At 57.6% G+C, this 11372-nt stretch overlaps 1 protein-coding gene across 1 annotated transcript in view; it reads right to left on the bottom strand.

Moving 5' to 3' along the window:
* Nucleotides 1-1803: 1803 nt before the first annotated feature.
* Nucleotides 1804-11372, bottom strand: part of SAPCD2 (suppressor APC domain containing 2) — a 19820-nt gene continuing 10251 nt past the window's right edge. Inside the window, exons 2-7 of the mRNA XM_019474952.1 lie at nt 11283-11370; nt 7142-7275; nt 3267-3413; nt 3017-3118; nt 2375-2488; nt 1804-1932 (exon numbers count right to left, since the gene is read on the bottom strand). Coding sequence (XP_019330497.1) covers nt 1804-1932; nt 2375-2488; nt 3017-3118; nt 3267-3413; nt 7142-7275; nt 11283-11370 — 714 coding nt within the window. The remainder of the gene's footprint in view (nt 1933-2374; nt 2489-3016; nt 3119-3266; nt 3414-7141; nt 7276-11282; nt 11371-11372) is intronic.

Here is an 11372-nt window from a genome sequence, read left to right as displayed (position 1 = left end):
GCAGCAGTAGATGGGCTGATTTAGGCAGAGACAGAAGGATAAGTTAAATAGTTCACCCCACTTTATTATCCCTACAGAGAGGTGACCCTCCTCATAAAGAGGGTTGCTTTTAATTAAACCTCAGGCAAAACAGGCACTGGACACCAGAGGCGGCATCATGAAAAAGGTGGCAGGCACCAATGCCCAGGGGACAACTAACACCCTACTCCTGCAGATAGGGGACATGACTAGCCATGGCCTTGCTCCTCCTCCTCCCCGGCACTCTGCTGATCCCCACTACGGCATAGGGCAGCAGGCACAAGGGTAGAGCAGGGATTCATGCCTTGCAGTGAGCTTCAGGTCAAGATCAACCTCAAAGAGAGGAGCTGGATGGGACAGACAGCACTGGACAGATAAAAACAGGAGTGAGAAAGGAATTGGTCTGCATGGTGTCCAGCCCATGGCAGGGCAGGTCCAGCACCTTCTGCCCAGCTCAGTGCATTGTGCCACAGCATCGTGCCAGGAGAATCAGAGTATGAAACAACCCTGGAGAGAAAGGTCCTGGTCTTGGAGTTACAGAGGGCCAGGCCTGTGCTACATGGGGATTCACAAGGGTCTCCTATGAAAGTACCATAAATACCAAGTACCAAGCCACAGTGGAAGACATTGTTCAGCTCAAGCATCATCACTGAGCTGGGTGGGAAGGAGGAGGTATCCCGAGATGCACCAGTCTAACAGGACCCACGCTTAGACCACCACCACCACCCCCCCAAGAGACCTGGAGAGGGGTGCAGTTCACACTCGGGATGTCACCCCAGGGAGCCAGCGTACACCACCAGGACAGGCAAAGCTGCCATTTCTCCACTTGGAGATGTGCAAAGGAAAGAGCCCATCAGCCTCCGTTCCGTCACCCACGTTCAGTTAAATACAAAACCTTGTCCTAAAGCCCCTCTGTGAAGTCAGGCTTGGGTTAGCATCCTCATGCTGTAGGACATCACCTCTCCTTTTAAAGTCATCATGAAAAAAACATAAGCCTGGCAGTCATAAGGAAACATTTGCCAGGTCAAGACAAATAAAGGGATGTAGAGGTGTCTGCCTCAATCTGCAAACAGCCTGAAACAGCAGCTCAGAGGTACGGGCTACCTCGTTTGGGTCTATGGCTCATTAACTACGGGAGCCTGCAGACGTGTAAACAGTGACTATGGCATCACTACCACAAACTGGAAAGAGGGATTACGCCAGGAGGAGCACCAGCTCGGGCACTGCTCTGGCCCGGTACAGTGTCACTGGCAGGCAGAACTCAGGCAGCAGAGAGGGGCCAGGCATGCCCCATTGGATTTTCAATCTTGTCTTCTGACAGCTGGACAAGCAGGGGACAGGCCACCCTTCAACGGCCAGGCTTGCCTGGAGATGCCAGCTGGAGTGTTGAAGATGCATCATCTTTTTCTGAGAGCAGCCAAAATTCAGCCTAAGTCAGGCCAAGGGCACAGCAGCTGCCCCCCATGCAGGCAGCATGGGCAGCAGCTGTTTCCCCCAGCACGTTGGGGACCACGGGGCTGGGGGTATGGTCCCTGCAGTCCCTTTAGAGACAGAAAAGGAGCAGCTTGAGAGCAGCACGGCTGGAAAGCCCAGCAGCAGAGCAGTGCAGGGATGCTCCCCAGGCGAGGTCGGGGAAGTGCCTTCCCGGCTTCCTCCTGCAGAGATGCCACCAGCAGCTCCAGACCTTGAGATACAACACTTGGAGCAACGGGTGCAATGGGTTTTGGGCAAGATTCCCACGAAACCCCCGGGGAAGCTCGAGGACAGGGAGCAGGGAGATGGGCGCTAGATGAAGGTGGAGTCCAGCTGGCTTGTTTCATGGTTATTGTGGGCGCGAGCCTCAAAGAGCTGCTTGATCAGGGCAGATTTCTCCTGCTCCAACTGGGTGATGCGTTCGCTCTTGTCGGTCACCTCCTGCACAGGACAGACGAAGAAAATGCTGTTCAGAGGAGGAAAATGCTGGCATTTGCTGCGCTGTGGGTGCTGGGATGTGAACCCCAGCAGTGAGCCTGGCCCTGGCAGGGGCATCACAGGTGCCCCTTCCCCAGCAGCCCTGCTCGCAGACCCCAGCCACAGCGTCTGCACCCTCTATGACATGTGTTTGTCAGAGTCCTTTCCCTCCGGCAGGGATGCCCCATGCCTGCTCACGGACCCTCACCCAGCAAACAGCTGGACACAGCTGCATGACAGGGGGTCTCCAGGTCCAGCCCACACACCCTTCTCTGGGATGACCAAGGCTGGCCAAGCTGAAGGAACACTTTCCACTGCCTCATATTCCTTCCCCAGCCCCATCCCACCCCTCTTCCTCTCCCAGCCCCCCTCCAAGGGGATGTCCTCCCCCTGTACCCCCATTCACCTTGGTGAGAAGCCGGTTTTGCTCCTTCAGCATGTTGATGGCTTGCTGAGAGCCTGCTGAGGCTGGGGACGCCACAGGGACCAGCCTGCTCAGAGCTGAGGAGGGGTTTGCTGGCTGCAGAGAAGATGAAGGGAAGGGATGAGACATTGAGCCTCCTTCCCGGTGGCCCTCCCCAGCCTTTCTCCAAGGCCAGAAGCTGTTTCTGTGGCACACGGGGAACTAAGAGAAGCCCAGCACAGGACTAAGACCCCAGCACAGGTCCTCGCAGGGTCTCCAGCAAGGCAGGCAGAGGTGGGAAGCTTTCTTGCCAGGAGCCCGGCAGGACAGCCAGCTCCGAGAGGGCTGACTCAGCACCTCAGCAGGATGGTTTCGTTATTCACGTGACAATGGCTACACCTTTTGGGGGATGTCCTTTAGTCCCCAAATGCCTTGAGCATCCTTCAGCCCAGCTCGGGACCAGCTGTGCTGTCCTCTTGGCTGTCCCCCATCCCCTATCTTGCCCACAGAGCCAAGTCACCTCCCCAGAGCCCGGGGAAACTCTGGCAGCCCTGATGTCAGCCCAGCCACCAGCGTAAGGGGGGGGACAGGATGGGTCCCAAGCTCACACAAAACAACCACATGCTGCTAATCTGCTGCTCTCACCTTGCCGGCGGTGGAAAGGAGGTCACCCAAGCAGCGGTTCACCTCCTGCAGCTTGGGGACCAGGCACCCCAGGTGGCTCTGGCTGCCCTCAGGGAGGAAGTCCTGGGGGACGGGGAAGAAGAAGAGGCTGGGGGTTACCATGGGGCCAGCTCCAGGTCCAACCAAGTCCCAGCCTGGTTCTCCAAACCCACAGAGCAGCCCCAGACCCTCCCAAGCAGACGGTCACCCCAAGAACAAGCCCCAGACTCACAGCACTGGTTTTGTTCTTCCCCAGGAACCTCTGGCGTTCCTGCATGAACTGGATGTGCTGGTGGTACCACTCCCGGGTGCGCTCTACGAGCTCCAGACCCTGCAGCAGGAAATCCTTCTCCTGTTCCAGCTCCTTCATGTGCTTCAGCTGCAGGACAGAGCACGCAGAGATGTCACCCCCTCCCCACCAAGGCCTTGTCAAGCCCCAGGAGCTGGTTTCTTCACAAGGTGCAGAGAGATACAGATATGGGCAGGGGTCTCAGCCCCTCTCCTCACGAAAAGCCGTGGAGGAGCGGGATGATGGCTGCTGCCTGATGCTGCTTTGGGGGAAGAGTTCTCCAGTTTGGGAGATCCACCAAAGCAGGTGAAGGACAGTCAGGCCACCTCCACCCTCCTCCCCACTGCAGGTTTCTCTGCCTCATATTTATCCAGGGACGCAGTAAGAGCAGGGCCTGCAGCTGCTCCCCAAGTCCCCCCCAAGGCTGCGAGTGTCAGCTAGCAGCACAGATACACATGGCTTTTGGCGAGTGGCAAGCAGTCGAGCTGAATGTGCAGACTGGAAGCCAGGGGAAAACCTGCAGCCCTGTTTCCCCAGCGCTCTGCTCTGCTCCCCATTCTGTTTTACCCCCAAGGCACCTCCAAGCTGAGCAGACCACAGCATACCTTTCTGCTAAGTATCTCTGTGAGTCTTTCAGGTTCAAGCACCAGTGTCACCTGGAGAGGGACGTGGGGACGTTTATGTACCTGGAGGGCTGCTACAACAGTGCCCAGGTCTCCTGCCCCCAGACCAGCCCCCTAGGACAGGCAGAGCAGGACCCTGCACTGGGTCACGGCATAGCCAAGGCTGCTGCAGGGAAGGCAGCCTGGCCCCTCCATCAACAGCGGGGCTGGAGCAGCGGTCTGTGCCCCAGGGGACACGGGGTCCCCTGCTCTGCTGCCACCTTCTTCTCCTGCAGCCCCTTGGCACTGCGCTGCCACCGGCAATCACAGAGGTGGTGAGAGAAGAGGGGACATCCCTGGGGAACAGAGCAACTGGTGCATCAATCCTTTCATCAGCCCTCACCCAGTGAGTCCAGGGCTCCTGCTCCCCTCCTCCCAAGCCGTGCCAGCCTGCTCCCCCGGCTCCTGCCCCACTGTCTCCATGCCAAGAGCACGGGGAACTGCCTGCCTTGCTGCCTGTGCCTTCTCTGCCACAACACAGCCTGGCCTCCACCGCCCACGGCACAGACTGGGCTCCAGGAGTCTCCTCCAGGCACCAGTGGGACTTTGATCACCCAGGAGCTGCTGGATGCTCAGGAACCTCTCCTGCTGCTTTGGGGAGCATCTGGAGGGGGACAATTCAGCTTAGAAATGACCCTGAACAGATCCCCACCCCCAGGGACGAGTGAGACCATACCAAGACCTTCTTCAGGCCGCCAGCACTTCCCCGTCCCCACTGCCAGCCCCAAAGCCTCCCACCCCATGCCAGCCACCCTTTACGCCAGGGCTGCTCTTGCTCATGCTGCTCCTGGAAATGCTGTTTGCAACACGACAGTCGTCCCTCCCCCCACATGCTTGGCTGGACAGACGGACCAAAGGGGACGTACCCACAGGAAGAAGCGCAGAGCCTTGGTGCTATGCAGGCTGTTGCTGAGCGGCATGAAGAAGATGCTGTATGTGGCAAGGACCCCTACCCAGCTCGGGCTGCAGCCCACAACCACCTGGCCTGGCCTGGCCCCACCAGGCTTGCTGGCCAGCACTGTGACCGGAGGAAGAGGCAGCATCCCACAGAGCAGTGGGACATCACCAGCCCTGCTGGGTGCGGGGACAGACAGCATCTCGCTAAGGATGGAATGCTGTGGGGGCAGAGGCAGCTTCTGGGGCAGGAGAAAGACAGAGCACTGGACTTGGCTGGTGCTACCCAGGGTAGAAGGGGAGGGGACAGTGCCGTTACCCTGGGGGGCCTACAAATGAAAGCGCTCAACCTCTCACAGAAGGTCTCATCCCAGCTACCCCCTGTGGCATGGGGAAATCAGGCCAATCGATGATGAACTGGCTGAAAAACACCAGCTGAGCAGACACCAACCGTGGTGGTGCAAAGGGTCCCGGGGCTGCAGCACAGCCCCCACACCTCCGCTTTGCTGCTCAGGATGAACCCGTCCTAGTGCACCCTGGGATGCAGGACAGATACCAGTGCTCCCATCCCCCCATGGGCTTTAGGCAAGTTAGTCTAATCACAGCTGAGTGCCTTGTCTCTGTGGGGGCCCAGCATCCTCCCAGCATCAGGGGGGAGGCAACAGCACCGCCCTGCACAGGGATTCAGTCCTTGCTGGACTCAAACCTGCTCCAACTGTCTCTGTATGCTCAGAAGTGGGAATAGTACCCACAGGCTCCTGCCAGGGTGCCAGGGAAGGCCTCTCACCTGTGGGACAGGGACAGACACCCCTTCTCCAGGGGGAGGAGCATGCTAAAGGCAGTGCAGCACTTGGGTACAGGGGGAGGGGGGAAGAAAGGCAGAGGACCTCCCTCCCATTGCCCCCACAACAACTTGGGGAAACAGAGGCAAGGGCAACACAAGCCCAGAGCAAGAGCGCTTGTGGCAGAGCTGGGAACAGACCCCAGCTCTTGGCGAGACACGCTGGCCACCAGCCCCTCCTCACCAGTACCAGGCAGGACCTTGAGATCATGGCAGTGATGGGCTCCAGCCTGGAGCTGCACGCAGAAGGAAGAGCCTTGCCAGGGAAGGAGGCACCTTCCCCCTCTCCGAAGCAGCAACTCCCAGCCACCAAAACCCTGAGGACCAGAGACACTCATCCCCAGACACAAACATCTACATTGATTACTCCTTGCCAGCACCTCTCAGCAGAGACTCCCTCGGCCCAAGAGCACCCCAACCCCTTGCATGGCTGCAAGCCCAGCAAACCATGTGTGCACAAACCCCACCTCCCCAGGCCAGGCATCGGAGCATGTTATGTCCCCCAAGGCCAGCGCCAGGCTGTAATCGATGCTGCCCATGCTGCCAGTCAGCCCTGCTGGGCTCAGGGAGCAGGGTGACACCAGGGTGCGAGGAGTGGAAGTGCAGAGGTGACAGGCGCAGTTTCAGCAGCAGCTCCGACACCGGCCAGAGCTCGTCCTGCCGATCACTCATCCTGCAGGCTGAGTCCTGGCTCTCTTCCCAGGAAAACTTAGCTTGAGCTTGTGGGCAACATGCCCAGGCAGCTCCTCCATTCCACTTGGAGCAGTGCAGATCCCTTCATCCAGGCAATCTGATCCAAGCCTCTCCACTCAGGGACGGAGAGAGGAGAGCAGATCCCTCCATCCTGGGCTGCCCGGCTAAATTCAATGCTGATTTCTCTGCATTAGTGGCAAAATGTCTCCCGGGAGCCAGGAGGATCAGCGTGCTTGAGCCCCGACCTACAGAGAACATCTGGTAGAGGGGACAGCCCAGCACCACTGCTCGCCAGCGCAGAGCGTACCTGACCTTTGCTGGAGTGCTTGAAAGGCCCAGAGACCCACCTGCTCCTACACCTCCCTTTTGCCTTTCCCTGCCCAAGTTTTTGCCCATGAGGAAGACACCCGTGCAGTCAAACGCTGGCTCTGTGGGCTGACCCCACTCCGGAGGAAGGCAGGGGAACATGTGCCTCCTCCCCGTCTGGCACGATTCAAGACACAAAGCACCTTGGAAGGAATGGCAGGACCTCCATGTACATCAACAGAGCTGTGTTTCCAAAATACCAGGATCTGCCAGACACCCCACAGCTCACACATGCAGGGTGGGCAGTGGGGAGCCACAGCCCAAACACAGCTCGTGTCAGCGGTGAGGGACTCCTGCAATCCACCTTCCCCCAGGGACCACAGGCCCCTTCACTGGAGCCCATGACAGCGCTGTCCCCTTACCATGCTGAAGTCCACGCCATTGGTGATGGTGTGTCTCCGGTGTTCTGCACGCCCCCTCTGATGCCTCCGAGTGTCCCCAGCCCCTGGATGGTTGCTATCTCCCTGGGACTGCCCAGCAGCCTTAGCATCACCACCTGTAACAGAGGAAAGCATGAGGCCACCAGCCGCTTGCAACAAAAACCTCCCCACGGCCACTTCTATGGGACTATCTGCAGGGTGGTCTTGCAAACGGATGTGGCAGGGAGCAGCTGAGCAAAACACCAGCCCGAGTGCCTGTTCGCATCTTTGTATGGGCAGGGCAGGCTTCAGCAGTGACTTACTTGGCTGCTCCAGGCTGGCAACAGACCTCAGTGGTCATTTTCTGCAAAAAACACGCAGCTTCCAGGCAATGCTGTTTCAGTCCCGGCACGGGCAATTAAACCATTAGTGATATTGCCTACCCTCGTCCCTGTCCTCATGGGACCCCTGGCTCCCACTCAGGTGGCACAGGCTCTGCCAGGAACCTGACTCCTCCTGAAGGCAGCTCCTGCTTCGTGATGGGCTTGGCCATGCAGATGTCCCCCCCAGGACCCCGTGCCTGTGGTTTAGCCATGGAGTAAATCAGGCTGTAGGTTTTCCAAAATTTTATTGAAATCCCAACATCCTATCTTGCAAAAGACTGATCTACTATAAACACGACGCTGGTGCAAATCCATGCATAACCTATTTTTGCAGATTAAATTCGTATTGGCAGGTTTTAGGCTGGATCAGACACCTCCTGCCTGTACGCCAAAGCAGCTATTGGCTGGGCACCTGCAGTAAAGTCAGTACAAGTCCTGCACCGCCCGCCCTGGTGAACTCACCAGAAACGCAGCCCTGCAGCCACGGCCAAGCCAGCTCAGATCCCCGCTTCTGGCCAAGCTGGCAGAGCACCACCCTGCCGCCCCAAACCGCGGCGCCAGGGCAGCCAAGGGTGCAGCCAGCACCCTCCCCAGACGTGCCCGGGCAGCAAGCCTGCTGCACCTTCCTCTTTGTCCCGGTCCCCTGCTGAGTCCCCAGCAGACCCTGCCTCATGCTCACCCCCTCGCTCTTGCAGCTCACCCCGCTCTCTGCACACAGCTTTCCTCAAGAGTTTCTTTCTCAACCTAGCTTTCAAACAAGAGCAGCACAGAGGTAGGCAGTGAGGCAGCTGGGGAAAACATGTCCTCCTCAGGACTGCTCCCCACGTATCTCCCAGGCACCCCCACCCATCGCCACATCCTTCTCCCACGGGTTGGGCACACGCCGGCTCCCAGGCGCCAGAGCTGCCTGGCCCAGGTCTAGCACATTCCCTGCTGTGCAGGCATGAAGGGCTGCGAGCGCTGGGGCAGGGTGCGTAGCATTGCCTGGGCTGGCACATCGCTGCCCGTTGCTCCACAAGTCTCGTCAGCCGAGCACATGGACATGATGGAAGAGAGATACGGGGCAAGAGAGGGCAGCTGTGGCCACAGGAGCCACCCTTCACCTTGAAGGCAACGAGGTCTGGGAGAGTTGCACCATACTGGGGCTGCCTGTGCTGCCACATTTATGCCGCTTCAGCAACAGGAGCTGGACTCAGGCTCACGGGGCAGCAGGCAATGCTACACAAGCACCTCGCTCAGCCTGTCACTTTGTGTCACTGGGGAAAGAAGCCACCGTGGCACAGGAAAAATCCTCCTTCTGGTCCATCATGGCATCCCACTTCTCCTACCAGGAAATGCTCCGGTGTAGACAGGTCTCCAGCACATCAATAAACACAAAGTCTTTGATATTGCCCATTCATCTCTTTTGTCAACTGTCTTTGGTTTCATACACCCATATCAGCCCAGCAGCGGCTGGCAGGCTGCTCCAGCACCGCCGGGCTGATGAGAGCTTCTGAGAAGCTGGAAGCTGACTCTGAGCAGCGACTTCTTCAGAAGCACTTCTGCCCATACACTAATGGAGGTTAGTGGGGAAGAGGGGACAGAATCAGCGTCCCACTGGCTCCCTGCACCCCTGGACACACCAGAAGGATCACCTGGCCCCAAGGTCTGCCATCTTGCCATGATTTGCATCCAAATCACCTCCGATACATGCAGATGCCCCCTGGACCAGAAAGCAGAGCTAGGGTGGCATCCTATGAGCACCTCCTTTCCCCAAAACACAGACAGGGAGAGTTTCCTCAGACTCTCTGCAGTTGATGAGCACTGATACACCATCTCGCAGCACTTGGTTAGCTCTCACAGAAGCTACCTCATGCAACTGGAGGCTCAGAGCAGCCTCAAGCCCAAATGATATAATCTTAACAGAGACAGGGCTTCCTGGACCCATGGGCAGCTCTCAGCACCCAGCACGTTTCTCCGCAGCGAGAAAGAGCTACCTCCTGCCACAGCAGCATCCAACTCCCTCACAGCCAGTTGAGGAGACCATCTACCCATTCAACCACACCCTGGGAAACCCTCCATGGTGGGAGGGAGCACTGAGCAGCTGTGCAGGATTCGGAGCTAAAAGAGATAGAATAACTCTGAGTTATAATGTTCGCTAAGCTGCTGAATCAACCTGAAGTTCAGGCCTGTTGCCAGAATACGGCCCTGCACTGCAGGAAGCTGGCAGCAAGGGCTGAGGCACTAAACCTGCCCGCAGGCTCAGGACATGAGTATAACATCAACCTATAATGGAAAGATCCTCAGCAACCCAAAAGCTGCTGTAGTCATCTGCTCACTCCTTTCCAGGGCAGAGCTTTCAATTTGCTGTTTATTTACCAAGCAGGATTTTTTTTCAGGTTTTTCCAGATTTACACTCTTGACGATAGAAGAACCAGCCTGCTTAATAATATTGCCCTAGACGAAGCTCCAGTGATTAGTCTGGAGGCAAAATGGAAAGCAGAGAACCTCAGCCACAGTTAAAGTTTCTTCTCCACCCAACAGAAGAAGGAACTGGGAGGGAATGGGTGGGAAGGGAAAGCAAACCAGCCCAGACAACTTTCCCAAGGTAGAGGAAATCATGGTGCTCAAGTGTTGCAATAACAAGCACCAGCTCCTCACACAGACCTTTGTGTCCGTAGATCTCAAAGCGCTTCACAAATCTAGATAAAGAATTACTACCTACACCAGATAAGTCCAGAATAAAGAATTACTACCTACACCAGATAAGTCTAGTTCTAGTATCTAGTATCTACACCAGATAAAGGCCTAGTTTCCTTTATAACGCCTCCTACTGACGAGCAACAAGTCAAGATGCCAGTGAAACAGTCTCCCCCTCACCAAGGTCAGCGTGCCACCCGGGGGTGGGGAGCCCTAGCAGACCCAGCACGGGGACCCCAGGTCCCAAGGAAGGGGCAGAGTCCGCAGGGACCTGCCGGTGAGCTCTGCCTGGCCTGGCCACCCGGACAGCGCCTGGGGACAGCAAAGCACATCTCCCTGATGCCGCTTTCCCATTTAATTATTGCTTAATTATTTGTTATTGTAAATAGTGCTGCGGAATTATCCGAACAAAAAAGTTGGATCGGGTTTCGCTATTTTTTTTTGTCCAAAATGTGGATGAAATCGTGAACCAAGCCTTTCTGAGGGCACACCCACAGCGTGGAGCCCACCTGAGCACAGGGCTGCTCAGTGACTGCAGCTCTCACTCCAGCGAAGCTGCTCGGCTCTCGGAGACCCCAGGGCCCAGCAACTCTCCGAGACGACCAGCTGCATTACCCACCCCCCAGGAAGGTCACCTACAGACTTTGCGCCAGGGGACAACCACGGACACGTTACTGTAAAGCCCTTAATTCTTCTTGTCACCACTATAAACAGACAAGCACCCACGCGAGGAGAGATGTGAAGGGAAGCACAAACCCGAGACGGACAGCGGAGCAGGGCACTCTCCATCCCGGTTTACCCGCAGCTTGGATCAAAGCCCACCAAAGCCAAAATTAAAAATAGCAGTTGCTTTTGCGGAGTTTTACATCAGGCCTGCGGGAAGAGCTCGCTGCTGGTTTAAGCCCAGAGGAGGGAACAGGTCTGCGCTGCCTGAGGACCGGAGCAAGCCGCAGGGTCCCCACCCGCCCTGCCGAACTCCAGTCCCCGGCAACGGTGCTGCCCGCACTTGGGAGCTGCCCGCACCGAGCCGGGCACGTTCCTCCCTCGACCAGGGAGCTCCCAGCCCGGCCCCGCTGGCTCACCTCGGCCGCGGGGCTGGCTGTGCCCCGGTTCCCGCTGCCCGGTGCTCTTCCCGCGCCGCTCCTCGGCACAGCGCGGGCTCGGCGGCTTCT

The sequence above is a fragment of the Aptenodytes forsteri genome, unplaced genomic scaffold, assembly GCF_000699145.1.
Source record: "Aptenodytes forsteri isolate BGI_AS27 unplaced genomic scaffold, ASM69914v1 Scaffold494, whole genome shotgun sequence".
Lineage (NCBI taxonomy): Eukaryota > Metazoa > Chordata > Aves > Sphenisciformes > Spheniscidae > Aptenodytes > Aptenodytes forsteri.
The sequence above is the reverse complement of the archived record's forward strand: the minus strand, read 5'-3'. Positions and strand labels throughout refer to the sequence as shown.